At 34.3% G+C, this 18277-nt stretch overlaps 2 protein-coding genes across 2 annotated transcripts; one reads left to right on the top strand and one right to left on the bottom strand.

Annotated features, from left to right (window-relative positions):
• The first annotated feature begins 3695 nt into the window (after positions 1-3695).
• On the top strand, positions 3696-9303 carry LOC122589537 (thylakoid membrane protein slr0575). The gene is made up of 9 exons (XM_043761835.1): positions 3696-4092; positions 4766-4812; positions 5199-5301; positions 5559-5645; positions 6299-6382; positions 6621-6674; positions 8293-8373; positions 8983-9028; positions 9109-9303. The coding sequence occupies exons 1-9, from the start codon at positions 3802-3804 to the stop codon at positions 9165-9167; spliced, it is 852 nt and encodes a 283-aa protein (XP_043617770.1). The 5' UTR covers positions 3696-3801; the 3' UTR covers positions 9168-9303.
• Positions 9304-10664: 1361 nt separating this feature from the next.
• On the bottom strand, positions 10665-16606 carry LOC122589631. Its single transcript, XM_043761945.1, has 12 exons — positions 16374-16606; positions 15091-15188; positions 14906-14992; positions 14653-14821; positions 13225-13941; positions 12940-13094; positions 12664-12849; positions 12481-12571; positions 12225-12393; positions 11681-11791; positions 11508-11607; positions 10665-10990 (listed from the first exon to the last, which is right to left on the bottom strand). The coding sequence occupies exons 1-12, from the start codon at positions 16569-16571 to the stop codon at positions 10960-10962; spliced, it is 2112 nt and encodes a 703-aa protein (XP_043617880.1). The 5' UTR covers positions 16572-16606; the 3' UTR covers positions 10665-10959.
• Between the last annotated feature and the right edge of the window lie 1671 nt (positions 16607-18277).

Below are 18277 nucleotides of genomic sequence, written 5' to 3' on the forward strand. Positions count from 1 at the left end.
TTCAAGTCTTTCATGTTAATTCTATAAATAAGTTTCCTAATGGATTCTTTAAAATTAGTTTTATCTAACAATATAGCTGTTTTTGTAGGGTTTAAGGAACTTTTATATTTATAGAAAAATAATAATAATTCAATAAATTTACCAACTTGCGTTGCTATTGGCGTATAAGGGTAAAATAATGATGCCAAATGCCCAAATTTGATAATGTTATTGAGATAAAGTTCGAATATTTGACAAATTTCATTACTCAACTTTGATTCAATTTTCACTTTTTTAAGTAAAAAAAAATCATTTTTTTGGTGTTGGATTAAAAAATTTCCGTACCCATGTCAAATTCAGGATTTTAGTTAGGTTACTTTCAATGGTGACAAAATTAATTGCTTATCCGTTTTTTCGGGTTCACGTCGGTGCTTCTAAAATGACATACCAAATATTACTCATAACTTTGTCACTGATAAAAGGTGCAATCCTTACAAAATCACAAAACAAAACCCTTCTTAAATAGTAAATATGTTGAAAATGATATGTTGTAAAGTTTAAAATCAAGATTTCAATTCAAGCCTCACAATGAAATGAAGTGAATGTCATGAACAAGCAAACGTACATCTGAAACTCCTTTCAAATGAAAATGAGCAATATTGTGATGTAGCAATATCGAAGTATATCACAAGTACAAAACCGTAGCATGAATGAAAATGAACAAAAAATTAGAAATATGAGGACCTGTAATGCATAAGTCATTCATAATACTAGTGGCAATTTAACAAATTCATGAAGAGAACGCATATATGATAAGTAAAATACTAGCTAGTATGATCGATGATAACACATTGATCCATATTGTGCATGGTTCTGTTTTATGCAGACATTAAATAAACAATTCGATCAGCAGCGCAATAACCATATGCATCCATCAGGCAGGCTTCGATCATTTTTCCACAACACTTATATTCTAGTATAGGGTCAAACTTAGTCAAACCTATGTTTGTCTAGGTCAAACCTAGTCAAAGAACATACCAATGGGCCGCTAACCCCATTGGCATGAAGTTCAATCTTTCTCTATCACGCATACATAAGTAATCAAGTACTGTGAAAGGGAGGAAAGCAACATTGAAGGGCAGACATGATTTGTTGAAGGTCACCAATTTCTGATTGACTCTTCAATTACGGTATCTACTACCTTCCCAATTATCGTACATTCTTGCTCAAGATCAAACTTTATGGATGTAGGTTTTTAGCAAGAGCCCTGCAACCTTGACCCTCTCACGGGTAACTTTTAGCAAGAGCCATGTTCTCCTGACTTTAATCAGATTTCATTCAACCAGGTTGGGTTGACCCTAAATTGTGTCCAGTTATTTGTCATTATCTTTTGACAATTTTTTGATCGATCAGGCTGCTAGGCACCGTGCCATGCTGAACTTATTTTATTGTGTGGTGTGTATCTGTGTGGTTTCTTTATACGTTACAGATAAATAATACGGCTCTGGATGTATATATATGGTCGTCTCCATTTGATATTGGATGTATTTAGATGCTAAATTGGCTCTGCATATGGCCGGTTTATATAACGTTTTATTATGTCGATTATTATTATTATTATTATTATTATTATTATTATTATTATTATTATTATTATTATTATTATTATTATTATTATTATTATTATTATTTACAATATATTTATTTTGAATGCAGGACTAACATCATTTGCTGGACTCATTAAAAGGGTATTTTTTTAGCAAGGCGATGGTCAGGAATGTTTATCTAGAACAAAAGCTTTTTACATACTCACATAGATCTAAAGTTTTTTTTTTTTTTTTTGGATTCAATTTCTTTCTTGGTAAGAATGGTAATCAGTAATCACTTTATACCAAAAAAATCCTTAACTCCGATATATGTAGACTATAAAATGTATTAGAAACAAAGTTAATCAAAAGATGCATTACATATCAATGATGTTTTTAATCGAAAACTGGGATATGGCATTTACTCAATTCCTTTAATAACACCGGCCAACATTGTTCCAGAATGCTACAAAATTAAGGATCTTCATCAAGTGGTATGCATGCACAAATAAAATCAACACACTAGCTTGGAACTATAGAGAAACAATTGAGCAACATACACATCAGGCAGAGCTTCCAACTTCACCTTTTCATTCTCTCCAGGCTTCGAATCTGTCACAAGAGAGGGAGGGGGGTTCCTACTCTTGTTTAAACATTAACATTTTCTTTTGTTTTTTTTCTTTTTCTTCCTGGATGCAGCACTTTTATTCTTCTCATTTTGAAACAGCTCCAACTCCGGTGTTTCAACACTTACATTCTTCTCATCTGCAGCACTTTTACTTTTCTCATCGTATGCGGCAGCTTTCTTCTCTAGGTAACTTAATTAGATGCTTTCTTAATCTATGCTTGAAGGCGCGAAGAACAGAAGATTCATGTTCATTTGTAATATCTTTTATGTGGCTGTTGCCATTAATATTGGTATCAGTAACAAGTGTCTCAAGCGCCCCCCTCCCATAATGGTATTTACCTCGGAATATACTAGCCTTCTCATATATAGGAAGAAGTGGCTACTTTTTATCAAACAGAAGTTGAAAACATCTAAGCTACACTGCGCTCCTTAAGTTCCTTTCCATACAAGACTGCCCCCCTAAGATGCAGATCTATAGTTTGTCCAATGAACATATATAACTTTTTTTTCATTTGTGGGGGACCACGGGAAAAAGTAGAACATGCATGAGCCAACGCATCTTGCACGTCCGTTTCATCGTCAAGGCAACAAGGTATATCTGAGAAGCAAGCATAGACGCGTTTTCAGTTCAGCCATATAAAAAGTTCAATCATTATACATACCTAGGTTAGAGCCCAGGACACTGTGGGACTCGAACCTGGCCTGGTGGAAAACCCCAAAGTCAAAGAGCTTACCAATGGGGCGCACTAGCCCAACCCAACCCATAATTGACATAAAGGTCAATCATACATACATAAAGAAAAAAAGAAAATGAGAAAAAAGGAAGGCAGGCAACTAACATTGAAGGGCATTCAAGAGTTTCCGAAGATCACTAGTAGGAGGAACCAGTATGACATTAATTTTACTAGTATTAAAACAACAATATAGAGCATTAAAACAATAAACAACAAAAGTAACTTAACAAAAAACCATCAATGTATCATAAACAAGCTACACTTTCCACTAACGCAAAGTAGTAAACTCATTGTAAAAAATAATAATAAAATCATCTATTTATATATAATAATAATAATAATAATAATATTATTATTATTATTATTATTATTATTATTATTATTATTATTATAGTAAAGAAACTAATAAGAGATACATAATTGGCTAAATGCAACAGCAACACTAATAAATTGATTTCTACTACACAAATTGCAAATTTACTAGTATTAGATTATGAAAGCCTTTGAACTTAAAACCCGAGAGTGGGGTTTAAAAGCGTTTTTACTTATGAAGGTTTAAGAATATTCATATTCACTGAGAAAAAAAAAGAGTGCAAAAATTAAACGATTTGTGATAATAACGTTGACACTGAAATTTTGACGATTAAATCGGAACTCTTTTATACAGTATTAACTTGGTAGCTAACAAAACGCCACGTCATCATTAATTTGGCGGTTAAGATTAGATGTATAATATAAAAAAATATACAAGAAAAATACTTCATCCATCTTCTTCTTCCTCTAACGACATCCTCTCATTTCCCTCTCTTTCTTTATTTCTGTGTGTGTGTGTGTTTTCACTGTGTGTAATTAAACTATCATCATCATCATCATAATGAAAGCATTATCAACAGCATCAATCGGCGGTGGCGGTAATATCCTCTGTTCTCATCGGTTAAATCTCTCCGGCAACAACCGTCAGTTAATCTCTTTCAATCAGTTGAATCTCCGGCGGAGCTCCGGTAGCTTCAATAATCAGGATCAGTTTATTGATAGACCTAAAAGTTACGTTAACCTTAGGTTTGTTGTTGTTAGAGCTGCGGATTCTTCTCCGGCGTCGGTTCCGGCTGCCGCTGCTAGTGGCGGAAAGGCGATAGTCGAAGACGAGGAGTTTTCGCTTGCGAAAGTATGTTATGTTTCTCGTTTCAAAAAATTTATGAAATTAAATACATATATTTTTTTTATGTGTTTGTATGTATATTATATTTAGTTAGAATTGTTATATAAGAACATACTATTTAGATGATTGAATGTTGAGAATAGTACTGTAATAGGTTTAATATAAAAGAGAACCATATAGAATGCTGTATCTATAGTACCTACTTTATGCATCTAATTTCAATGTGAGACGGATAAACCTTATTGAGTAATAGGCAATTCGGTAAAACAAGGATACACACAAAATAAGCCTTATAATAGGATACATACTATATTGTTTGGTGTGAAGTTGGATATATTTTTAAAATCTAACCTAAAGAGTTACGCAGGATGTGAAGATACTCTTATTAGTGTTTTGTTTTAGTCGTATATCGGTTATTGATATGGTATGAAGAAGGCCTAAACCTCTTGAAGTACATTAGATCTAGAGGATTGTAAAATCTTGTCGTTTGTAATACGTATCATCTTGAATTAAAGAGACTTATAGGGGCAGGGCTGAAGCTTCCTCTTCGGCAATTATAATTTTAGAGGGTTGTAAAGAAGAGTTGTTCGTAGTGTATGTGTTAAGTCATTTAACCACTTATGTAACCATTTATTGCTATCATTACTGAACTGTTTTTTTTTTAATGCCTCCTCTGCAGGTCTCCTTTGGTGTTATTGGACTAGGTCTTGGACTTTCACTCCTATCGTAAGTACCCTGTTGTTATGATTATACTGTCTTAAGCTGTATTTCCCAAAGTGCTAAAGTAGTGCATATTGGAAAGCAAAAAATAAATTAATTAAAACATTATCTGCATAATGAGGAAAACGAGCCCCAAGTATAAAAGTTTGATTTTCCAAACATGCATTACAAACCGATAACGATGTTTTTTTGGCTGGTAAACCAATAGACTAAGTTTGTTTCACGTCAGATATTTAGTTTGTATGTTTGTCTCACTTGAAACTATAGCCTTCATGCACTTTCCATGTACATTATATCAGTCATTAGGAAGTTAAATGCCATGTAGTTTCTAGCAGTCCCTTTTAGTCTGCCGTTTCAAGCATTCCTGATGATGTGTTGAGTAAGCTTTGCAGTTATGGTTTTGGAGCATATTTCAATATTCTCCCAGGATCTGAATGGTCAGCATTGATGTTGACGTATGGATTTCCTCTGACGATTATTGGGATGGCTCTCAAGGTGAATCAATATTACTTCGTTTGATTATCTTTATCTTACATTATGCATCACATAGGAACATAAATCAAGCAATATCAAGTTCTAGTAAATCATACACCATTTCTTATGTTTGTGGCTGGGAATATTACGTTGAAAAGTAGCTATCTGCTGTGTGAGTATGAGATGCATTAAAACTTGTATGCTTCTTTTGCTGTACATGTCAATGTTCATGACAAGCAAATTTGTTCTCCATGTTAACCATATAAACATTTTTGCAGTACGCAGAACTCAAACCAGTGCCATGTTTGACTTACTCTGATGCTCAGGCTCTGAGAGAAAAATGTGCGACCCCTATCCTTAAGCAGGTTAGAAAAATACTTGTTTGTAATGGGTTGTTAGCACTAAAACGGGGGGTAGTACAATCTACAATGCTCAATACCGGGACACATGTCACAAAGAGTACCAATGTCTTATTTATGCTTTCTCTATTTGCCATCATAATAAATCGCTAAAGATGTGAGCGCCCTACCTAAATATTTATCATCAAATGATTACATTCACATGCAGTACCTCATAAGAAAAAGCATACAAGTCAATTTTGAAGTGATGTACATATCCAATGCTATCATCTAGTCATCTCTTTAACCTGGATTTGTGAGGGCACAATAGAGCTCTCATCCTAAGAACTGACTCATTCAACTTTTGTCTATGCTATATTTACAACCAACAATCTCCATGATAATAAACCATATCAATATGTTACCTCCCTCATCAAATAGTTATATATATAATCTGAGGCGTTTGCTTGCTCGGTGGCAAATTTTGTTTTCAATTTCTTATAGTTAGTGTGCTTATTCCCATGCCTGTATTTCCTTGTTCATGCTACGACTTAGTCTAACGAAAGAATGGAGTTATTACCTACCTGTGACACATGTCTGTGTGGTTGGAGATATTTGTGTTGATTGTGTTAGTACCTTTTCCTCCATTGTTTACTGGTCAAATTGATCCTTTGTGTTAGGTCAGGGATGATGTTATCAGATACCGCTATGGAGATGAACAACATTTGGACGAGGCTTTGAAGCGTATCTTCCAGTATGGTCTGGTATGTTCTTTCTTTCATAAACATCTTATGTGTGCTCGTTTCTTGCTGATCTCAATAACATGAAACAAAACTAAATTTCCAGTAAACAATATGCACGTAGTTTAGCCTGTTAGCTATCCACTATCATTGTCAATGTAAATTATGAATACTTAAAGTTGGTCATTAAGATGTTCTTTTGACGATAAACTTCCAGTAAACATACTATGCTGATATCTGAATAATTTATTGTTTGATTTAGGGTGGCGGTGTGTCACGAAGGAATGCTCCAGTTTTACAAAAAATCCGTGAAGAAGTAAGCCTCTTGATTTTTATCAATTATATTGCTACTTTGACATTTACTTATCTGTATGTCAGCATACCCAATTTGACATAATCGGAATTGACTGTACTACCAATTAACTTGTTAGATCTCCTATTGCTTCTAATATACTTCACTTACGAAATTGCATATATACACGAATACACTGTTGAGTCCTCATGTGATTGTCTTAGCGACAATTTATTCATCAAAAATTCCAGATGAAAAATTTTCAACAAGCTGTTCGCCTGTTCGCACATTTATATCATCTTCTTTTCCTAAAATTTGTCTAGTTACATTACTTCCCCAGTACAGATATATTATTGATCAATGTCGTTGGACCGATCAAAATTAAAACTAAATACCACTAATTAGCTAGGGCAAGTAGAGTATCGTATCCACAAGGAATCAAGGGAAAGTGTTGAATAAGTTACAAGAATTAATTGAACTAGACATAAACTTAAAACGATTTGATTGATTGATTTTGATTAAAACTACAATTGATCATAAACTTAACAAAATACTTCAATTAAATAAACGGGATCATTCTCATGCTTCAAATTATGCTTTCTTTTATGTAACCTAACTTATATTCGTTGGAAACCACATAGACATGATTCGTTATAATGTTTGGATTGAATGAACTTAAAAACTAAAGTAATCGGTTGTGATGATTCACGATAATGAAAAACCGAGGAATTGACACAACTAGATTTTCAATTCATTAACATAGAATTACAAGTTTATGAGAGATTCTTTCAATAATCCATGATAAACAATAATTTGAAATCAAAAGATGGATGAAATTCATTCAAAGTCATAGACATGTAACCATTCATTCAAATCCAAACAAAATTGATGCAAAACACAATTAAGAATTAAACATCTAATCCAACATGAATATGAGAAAGGTTGAACATAAAAGTCTTACATAATTGTTCACATGAGAATGATTAAAAGAGAATTAGCCTATAATCTTCATCATTGATAGCATCATTGATTCTTCAATTAGGGCTTGAATCTCCATGGAATTGTGATTTGATGATGATCTTGGGGTGTTGTGTGTGTTAGAAAACTGCCCAGGTATGTGAAAATATGAATCGGTAACTTCCCGGTTCGTGACTAGAATGGATATAAACTAAAAAATAATAAAAGCCCTAAAATTCGGAATTCTTGTACAGCTATGGCCGTCCCAGACTGCCTCCTGGGCGTCTGAGACTGCCCTCCAGAAATGCAATTTTCCAGACTTTTGCCTTGACACTTCTTGACTTGATTCTTGACTTTGCTTGACTTGTTTATGATCCATTTAACTTCAATTTGTCACCAAAGACCTGAAACACTTAAACAAACATAAAAACGCCCTAATCGTCTATTAACATTCACAAAGCATGTCCGTTTTCATATCTTAAAGTAGTACGGATTAGGCGTTTATCAATTATAATTTTCCTGTGGTATCGATATCAACTACAAGATACCTCAAAAGGTCAATTTTCATGCTTAAGTTACCTATTGGTGTATGAGCATTACAGATTGTCCAAATATGCTGCTATTTTTGCGGAATAGTGGAGTTTGTAAGTTCTACTCAACTTACCGGATATGCTATATGGTTCAGGTTACAGAAGATGGTAAATATTGCTTAGTGTTGGTGTTCGAAGCCAAAGCACTTGAGTTGACTGATTTTGAAAAAAGACAGGTACTTCCTTTTTATGAATAACTTGAGTATCTCCCAACGGTAAATTGGTCAAATCTAGAGGTGACAAATGGATATTCTTTTTCTAGTACATATCTGAACGGGTCAAATTGATCCATTCACACTGGTTGTCCACCTTTCAGTCTTTTTAAATAATGATGTATTCACTATGATTACAAATACTATATAGTATTAAAAGTAACAATCTAGGTTCTGTAGTAAAACCAATTATGAGTTTGTAAGCATTTGACTGCACTTTGGACTTTTGGAGGACATTCTTTTGCTAGATTGGCATATAACCACAGATTTACAAATTGTCTACAGTTGAGGTCCTTGAGGACTTCCTATGCATTTAAACCATTTCATGTTCATTTAATTTTTAGATTTTTCCCATCTGACATGATGGAAGTAAAAAATGTAACCCTAAATGACACAATCTTAGGAAACTGAGTTGAAAAGTGTCACCTCTTAAGTAAAAACGTAACTCAAAATGACACAGTAATATGTCCCTAGATGCAGCAAGAGTTGGGTCAAGTGTTTTTTGATTTGGCCACAGCTATAGTTTTTGTTGTAATTTACTGCATATAACATGTTAACAATACTGTTTCACAGCAAAAATTTGCTTCCTTTTTTGGCCCGGGAATCACTGCTGAAGTCGGTGAGTTTTTGTATGTTGAGATTTATATGAAGTTCACAAATTATGTTAAAAAAATTAATCATATATTATTGTGGTTGCAGGGAAAGGAGAAGAAGAGAGTACGTACGATGTACGCCTAATTTCCAACAACACGTTGTAATTACTACATGCTACTTGAATACCATTTGTATCTGCTAGAAATGAGTTCCACTAATTTTTCATAGCTGGGGAAACGTTGAATAATCCATTATCTTATTATTTATATATAAGAATGAAAAAATTGTCCTGCTGTATCATAGATAAGGGAGAGAGTCATTAGCATAGCATAATGCCATAATGGCCCTTCTTGCGGCTACAAACAAGCAAAGTTTTATCAATCAAATAATTCAAGTTTTAAGTACCAAAAGAGTTTGATATATAAACAAGTTAAATTGGGTTCTATCGTGTACTTCTTACATCACCGTTTCTTTCACCACTAACATATGATCCCAAAGAAGAAACAAGAGGTTATTTAAGAACCAATGATTTACTTTCCTCCACCAATGGCAAAATATTATTAAAAAGCCCCCTTTATATAAAGGTAAAGATCCCTTTATTTATATAAACGGTAATAATTATTAAAGAACTCAAATAGGAGTGGCATCAGGGGTGTAGACAAAACGACACAGTTCGCGAGTTACCCAAAATCGACTCAAAAATTTTTCGTAATCGACTCATTCTGAATCAACCCAAGCTCGATCTCAAGCTACTCGAGTAGACATTCGAGTCGATCTTGAGCCTCGAATTAGCCTACTTTACTCGAGTAAAGTGGCAATGTTTCCTAAGTCTTGGGCATCGCCCATGCAAACTTGAGTAGACATTTGAGTCGATCTCAGTAGAAATTCATCTCGACTTGACATTAAAAGTTTGCCTCCCTTTTTAGCCCAGGAATCGCTGCCGAAGTTGATGAGTTGAAATGTGTATAAAGTTGACAAAAAGAAAGATAGAATTGTGGTCAAATTTTATCAGAGATTGTAATTACTCTACATGCTACTTGTATCCGATTTGTATTTACTAGGAAATACTTCCACAGGATTTTCCATTGCCTGGGAAAATATTGTATATTTCCTTTTTATTATTATTACCATATAAAAGAAGGGAAAATGTTATGAACTCACATCAATTACACACATGTTAAATAGCCCTACATAAATTTTATGGTATTTGTGAGAAGAATATCATCTAGTTAAATGATGTTAACATCATATAATTTATCCCCATAAAAGAATGAATATGTTGCCTTAAAGAGATGTCATAGATAAAACAAAACATAGTAATTCCGTTGCCGTACTGCTAAAGGCTTTATATTTATTTGTCAGGGACTCAGGACCACAAAGTAAGCTTTTATAAAGCAACGATTTCAAGAAAGAGTTTCAAAATGTGTAAGTTTTACATAAGCACTTTGATCATCAGTAAAGCTTTGGGTTCTATTTTTTGTTCACCATTCAACCCTGGAAAGTCAGACGATGGGTTCAAAAAAAAAAAGGCCCATACCTAATTGATGGTGTTTCTATCACCAAGATTAGCAAACTAATTATGTAGCTCCCTCTAGCATCAAAACACATAAGCAATTCCTTCAAACTTGGATCATAGAGTAGTGGAACTAAAACACAGCATCTTACTTGTAAGAACAATAGACCAAGACCTCCAAAATGATTGTGGTTTACAAAAGGCTTGCAAATTCAAAAGGCTGATTTATAATGCATTACATCCAGGATCAAATGCAAAACTCACCAGAAGCTACTCGGCTATAACTAACAGACGTTGTGATATAACATAGCGTTGCCCCCATCAACATTAAAATAGGGATGGCAACAATCTTAAACCATGACCGTTAGAAGTCTTAGAGCATAACATAACATTGACCCTAGAAGCATTAAAATAGAAGACCATTCTACACATGAGCACATCCACTAATTTTTATAGCATTTTCTAAACCGGGACCTGCACAATAACACCACAGATATTATTAGCAGTTTTTACTAACTTTGTCATATTATGGTAATTTATACATTTAATACATAGTAGTAGAAATTTTTCTTAGACTCTGCTAATCAAACATTGCTACTTTTGGGAGGTAACAAAAGGGGTACCAAATTGTAGTGACACTAACCATACATTTCCATTACACATCAAATTCATCCATCAATATGACGTAAGTGGATATCCACCGGATCGAATGACTATTAAAATACCTACACATATCAGTATATCATTGATGGAACATCTTCCCACACCCTTTAAAATTTGCACTTGTATCATTATTTGGTGTTCCTGTTAAACTATCCAAAATCTCATGAGATAAATTTTGACTTAGTCCATAAACCAGGCTACAGAATGGTAATTGCTGAACAGGTTAATGAAGGATGCCTTTGGTCAAATTCATTAATCATTAACAGAATGTAATCTTAACTTAACAGTGAATAACATATATCATTTAAAACCAAAGAACAAGAGTTACCTTAAAAGATTTATGTGACTCTCAATCAAACCCGTCTGTTCATCATCAAACTCAAACCAATTGTCAACCACTTCAACTGCATGATCTCCAGTTCCTATATCTGTTGATAGGTAACTATAAGTAATTGTGATACATATATACAGCCAGGTATAACCCCAGAAACTAGACATTACCTTGAAGAAGAATACCAGCTTTGTCAGAACACCCCTTCAATCGCCAGTACAGATGTCCTTTATTGTCTCTAAATATTGGCTCTGTTCTCACAGAGTCCGGCCTTTCTTTATCTACATAAATGTAGACAACTTGGTCATTAGTTGGCACATCGTATGGTTATAAAAGTCTGAAAGTACCAAATTTTAGGTGTTGGATTAAGCTATTGAGTGCGCGATACAGCTCATGGGTATCATGCTATCACTCTCATTGTGTCATTCAGTCACACTGACTAAATATGAGAGTGAAAATAAGCAGAACCAAAGTGGCCTAGTGGTTAGGCGTCATCCTGATGTCCTCACAAAAGATATCCAGTGCAAGCCTCCCTAGATAAACACCTTGAGTGGCCTGGGAGAGGGTTCGGAAACAGTCTAGAGGATACCCGGTTAGGCCGCATACATTTGAATATCAATCTCGTTCTCCCAGAGTTATCCAAAATGGGTCAATCTATTGATTCCATGAATCAAATATTTTTATCTATCAGAATGCAAGGAAGCAAAGACACACCTATGGGAACCATTGTTTTACATTCAAGCATCTCAGCATGAGCTTCAGCTGCTTTATTCTTGATCTTAGAAACAATTGCATCATATTCCATTGTAGTAAGAGGAACACCCTCATTCGCTATGACCGCTTTGGCAACATCATCAAGCATTTTCTGCTTCAAGCTTTTCTCCTATAAATTAGAAAATAGAACGCATAAATTATCAAAACAAACTGAAAGTCAATGTCTGAGCAAACAACGGCACATTGCCATCTATACCTTATCTTTTGCAGCACAGAGCTTATCCTTTGCTTCCTTTTTCTTTTCAACAAATTTGACATTTTGATCATCCATCCAAGTTCTTAATTTTCTGTCGTGATATTGGAGCATTGAACAAATCACTGGATCATACCAACTTAAATATCAAACATAAGTTACCTAAAATATGTAAAGTAATCTTACTCGGTCCCAAGAACTTCATCGCAAAGGCAGATTAAGAGTCTAAGTTTCATTGATGCATCTAAACTATCATATTCCCCAGCTTCTGTTTCTATACAGTCCATATGTTTCAATTGAGATTTAGAAATGCAACTTTTTAGAGCTTTCCACCATGAATCATTTCCAAGAGTCAGATCTGATGATGATGATCTGAAAAGTTATGCATCCTTATAAGTACATATACCATAATATAAAATATTGCCCTACTTTACTAACGAGATAACAGTATAAGGTCAATACTCTGATTCAGATTCAGATTCAGATTCCTCTTGTATAACAGACAGCAACTGAATATGAAACTGGATTACTGAAGTAAATTTCCCACGACGTGTACTTCGACCGTTTATTAAATCTCTCAGAACTGCTTCCGCCTGCCCCTTTTTGACATCTAGAATCTGCATAAGTAAATTAAATATTAAATACATATATGCATGCTTTCATGTGTTAAAGGAAATCATGATGCTTAAGTAAACTTAAGAGAATAACTCTCCATATTATATAAAATGAGCTGAAAAACAAAGTTACCTTTCCAAATGTAGAACAGAATTCTAACAATTGCAATGCATTACCAGCATCCTCTTTTGGGAGGTCTACCCCCGCTATAGTTACCAACTCACTTCCGGTTGGTAAAGGAATAACAGCCTCAAACGAACTAATAGCATTTTGTTTTACTTTTGAATGTTGATTGCCATTCAAATGCTGGGTTGCAGTGTGATCACAAGTAGTAGTTTTTTCTCCAGGCTCATTTTGTGGTTGTTGAGCCCTATTATCCTTCAGACTTGTGCCACTACTCACAATTTCTCCACAAATCTCCTTTGATTCTTTTGAGTTAGTTTTCTTTTGCTTCTTCTCATTAGAGGCATGGTCACCAACCCCAATGGTGTCTTGCATGACTTTAACCCGTTTTTGCTTTATTTTCTGTGGTTTCTCCAAAAGCTGGGCTGCTTTTTGATCATGAACAATAGTATTTCCTTCTGCCTCATTTTCTGGTTTACGTTTGGTAGTTTCTCCAACAAACTCCTTTGAAGATTTTGATTTAACTTTCTTTTGATTCTTCTCATTAAGAGCATGATCGCTAACCCCAGTGCCATTTTGCATAACTTCTGCTCCTTTTCGCTTCTTTTTCCTTGGTTTGTTCTCAGCATGAGGTGGTACTGAAAGCTGGGAATCAGCATTTGAATCGGTCTTTCCATCAAACAGATTTTCCTTGCCCAGTTTCTTTGGTGAAGTAATCATGATTTCCTGTTGAATATAGATAAAGCAGCATATATAAAAAGCTCAAGCAATCTTTCAAACAGCTGATAATGTCTGAAAACCCTAAGCTGTAAAAGCATATATAGTGAATATCGTATAACAGAGGCTAAATTGTTCAATTAAGGTCACATAATATCCATATTCCATAGCAAGTCAAACATGTAATAGAAACTAGTGAATGTACCTAAAGAGTTAAAAACCAATCATGTGAATGTGATGTGAGTGATCATCTTCAAAGTTCGATTACTTTTTCAGTTTTCACAACAAAATTTTCTAATTTTAAAACTAAGTGTATCAAACTACCAACCAATACTTTAAACTATTGGTGAAAACAAAACAGGGTATTGAAATACCATAGGGACAAAAGTTGCTAATTACTCTAAAAAGGTTACTTAAAAAGGTGTTACTCTAAACTTACTGAGTGTTTCTAATACATAAACTTCTTAAACCTTTGCTCTTAAGAAAAGACAACACTGTCATTGTAATTATTCAGGTTTTGGCATTCTAATATATTATTAAAAATAATGTTAATCCCATATAAAAAGTGCTTCAACACAACCTGATGTGTCAACCCATAAAAGATTACCCTAGTGGCCTAGTTGACCCAAAAACACCTTGAACATTTAAAGTGACATGTCCAACCCCCATCTGGTATACTCTCTTGTAAATAGAAAAGTAAAAAAGGGAACAGAGTCACACCTCTCCTGCAGCATCTAGCTTTCTTGGTGAAGCGGTTGTTCCTTTTGCTCTCTTGTAATTACTAACATTTTGAACACCTTTTGCATCAATCAAGTCCAACACAGAAGAAAAACCACCTGCCTTTGCCATTTTGGCAAGCTGACCAGTGGGCTGTTGACCACGTTTCTTCCTATAGTTTATAAAAAGACTCAAATTTCATTATAATCTCAAAAAAAAAGCCAAAAATAAAGATGGTATAAGTTCATAAACATACATGCACATGCTGCAGTTGCATACACCTTTACACTTGGGACAATCCCATTGATCCAATAACTCCACATCTTCAGCTTTTTCCCCATACCTAACTCAAGATGAAGCATATGCATCAACAAAAAAATATTTTCAAGATATATACTTCTATGAAAACATAAACATGACACAACAAAGTAACAATCTGACCTGTTTAACAGGCATTTTCTGCAATACTTTATGGGGCATGGCTTAGTCTTTTCCAGATTCTTGCAGGCAACATATGCCGTATAGGTCTTCTGCCGGCACTTTAAAACACGCAAACAATTAGATAAAGTTTGCTACATTTTTGGCAAATATCAAAAACAAGAACTTGGATAATCATATGATTGTACAGAATTAACTGCAAACTGAAACGATGATCATCAACTAGAAAAAGCAGAAATTAACACATGAAGAAAGGATCACAACTATAACCCCATATAAACTATGAATGGCAACTTCAATCCAATATAAAATCACACAAAACAAACTACCATAGTCAAAAAGAAACCAGTTAAGTGTTTCTTTAATGTGGTCCATTTCAACTAGACTTTGCAATGTGAAACCATATATGTGACTATGAACCAGTCATATTCACAATCAAGTAATCAAGCACCTTATAATCGGTTTCCAAGAAAATGGTGGTATACAAACAATCAAGGTCGTACTCACATAGGACATCAATAGTTCCGACAGTTCTAGACTTCTAGAACATAACTCTATTCTGGTAGCAACAAAATTGATATACTCACTCAAAGATAGCCTCCATCTTTCATAGTTCAAAATACAGGTAACTCGAGTTGGACACACCTTTAACTCAGATTTATGCAACCTACCAAGAGTGTCCTCGTGACCATTTTCAAACGCTTTCCTTGGCCACCCCTAAAATGTTTGCCCGGGTAACCTAAAACCTCGTACAAGGTCATTTAGTTGTGGTTTCAAAGTTCTAAATACTCTAAAATTTACACCATGTAGGGCAACTCATCTAAGCCATACAACACAAAATCAACCCCAATATTTTCACCTTCTTCTATCAACATGTTTTAATCTAAAAATCCAACAAAAAAAAAACGAACAATCCGAACAACAACAATACATTGGTAGCAATTTCAAATCTTAAAACATTATTGAACTTTTGATAAAGCCTCCAAATTTCCGAGTCCTGGTCGTCGCGCTGTGGCGTATTTACCAACAAAAATATTTTTCTTTAATTTATAATATCATCATCAAACAAAACATTTTATGTGCAACATATTTAGCCTCAAAAAGTCAAAACAGATCTCACCTACATCAATCAACTTATATACACATTTTCAAATCTCACTAATTATTTCATTTCATGCATATATAGCAGTATAGCACTAAACAAACTTTAAATTATACAAAAATAATATTATAATTTATGAAGTAAATCTTAAGAAAAAAAATGGAATCAAATAAGCATAACTTACTTGATGGCAAGTAATTCCATTCTGGGAATCATAAATCTGACCGCGAATAACACGGACGCCTGGATTGTTGTTCCGCTTCTTCTTAGCCGGTTTTTCGGACTTCGTCTCAACGGCGATTTCGGTCTCGTTGTCATCGGTTATCATTTTATTCACAGTGGATACAGAAGCTTTCGAGTCAGAGCTTGCAGCAATCGCCATCTATATATGTGTATATATATATATTTCGATCTGATTATAATTGTTATTATAATTTAGTATTATGGGAGCTAACTGGGTCTTATTAAGGTATACAGGTGTATAGATATATAATTATTTTGGAGGGATGGTGAAAATTTTGAATTGTTTTGGGATATGAAATGAAAGAGGGAAAATATTTTGGGGAAATTTTGGATTATTTTTTTTTTGCTTTTGGATTTGCGTGTGGTTTTGAAATTTTGAGGGAAACGAGAAGTGTTTTGGTACTTTGGCGTGTGATTCAGATCGATGTGTTAAAACTTCAAACCGACTTAACGTCACATGGCCCATAGTTGGTTGCCCATAAGTCCGTAACCTCTTTTCTTCCTCTTTTATTTTTTGTTTTTATTTTTATTTGTAAATAGCAAGTAACACCATCCGTAACCGTTTACCTTTTCATCTATACTTTTTCTTGTCACATCAGTATCACCTTCTCATTTCTTTCACCTTCTACTTTTTCCTTTAACAATTCACCTATCATTTGGTCCCCACTTTTATTTAATTAAAAACACAATATATTTACACAACACATTTTAATTATAAATAACATATTTCATAAGCTTGTAAAAGATTAATTAAAGTAAATAATATAGCGAATCTCGCAATAATGAATTTCTAATTAAGGACGAGGAATCCCACTGCGCCGCAGTGGGCTACCTGATCAGCAACCCTAATACATTTTTGACACTTGAACCATTTTGCAATCCTTACCATGACTCAATGAACTTCAAAACTACATTCTGAAAGTTTCTAACAACATTATAAACACATTTTGACTATCACACAACAATATTTAGTTTCAAAACCCATGAACACCACTAAACGGGTCATTTACCCAAATTAGCACAATTTTCGTCCAAATTTCAACTTCACAACTCTATAACAATTTTGCACCTACTCATTTACATAATTCAACAAGAAATAGGACCATTACACCAAAATATACCAAGAGCCAAAAGAGAGGGACAACTAGGTATCTACACCAAAAGATCGTCATCCATCCAAGGATGACCTAAATATCTTCAAGAACTTCCAAAATTTACTTCAAGCTCTAATTCAACTTTTTTCAAATCAATAACACTAGTTCCTTCTTCCAGAACTACCTATAAAAGTGTAAACAACTAAAATATAAGCAAAGGCTGAGTGAATATGCTTGCATACATTTACGAATACGAAAGAAGGCAAGTGCAAAGACTTTCACATGTAACCTATGACACCGTCGTGTCACATTTACATGCTCACTTTGCACACTATCAAATACATATATGGATCCATATAAGCTAAACAACATAATCATGATCATCTATCAGGGTTCTTAGGCCTCAATCGATCAACTATCGGGGTTCTTAGGCCCCGGATGTTCTTAGGCCTCATAAACAATGCCCCACATGGGCTAAACGCCAAATCAATACCATGCTTGGAACATTCACATCTCATGGTAATTGACCCAACGTATACACAAAGGTATGCAAGTATACTCACCTCATCCGCAACAAAGACAACAAAGCTAAACAATAATGCTCAACAAGCTCAACCTATGATCATATCATAAAATGCATAAGCTTTCACTCACAATCATAAAATGCATAAGCTTTCACTCACAATTTGACTAGCTTAACCTAGTCATACTCAATTACTAGCCTTTTCTAAACCCAAAACCCAACCCATTT

This window comes from Erigeron canadensis, chromosome 2 (assembly GCF_010389155.1).
Source record: "Erigeron canadensis isolate Cc75 chromosome 2, C_canadensis_v1, whole genome shotgun sequence".
NCBI classification, from domain to species: domain Eukaryota; kingdom Viridiplantae; phylum Streptophyta; class Magnoliopsida; order Asterales; family Asteraceae; genus Erigeron; species Erigeron canadensis.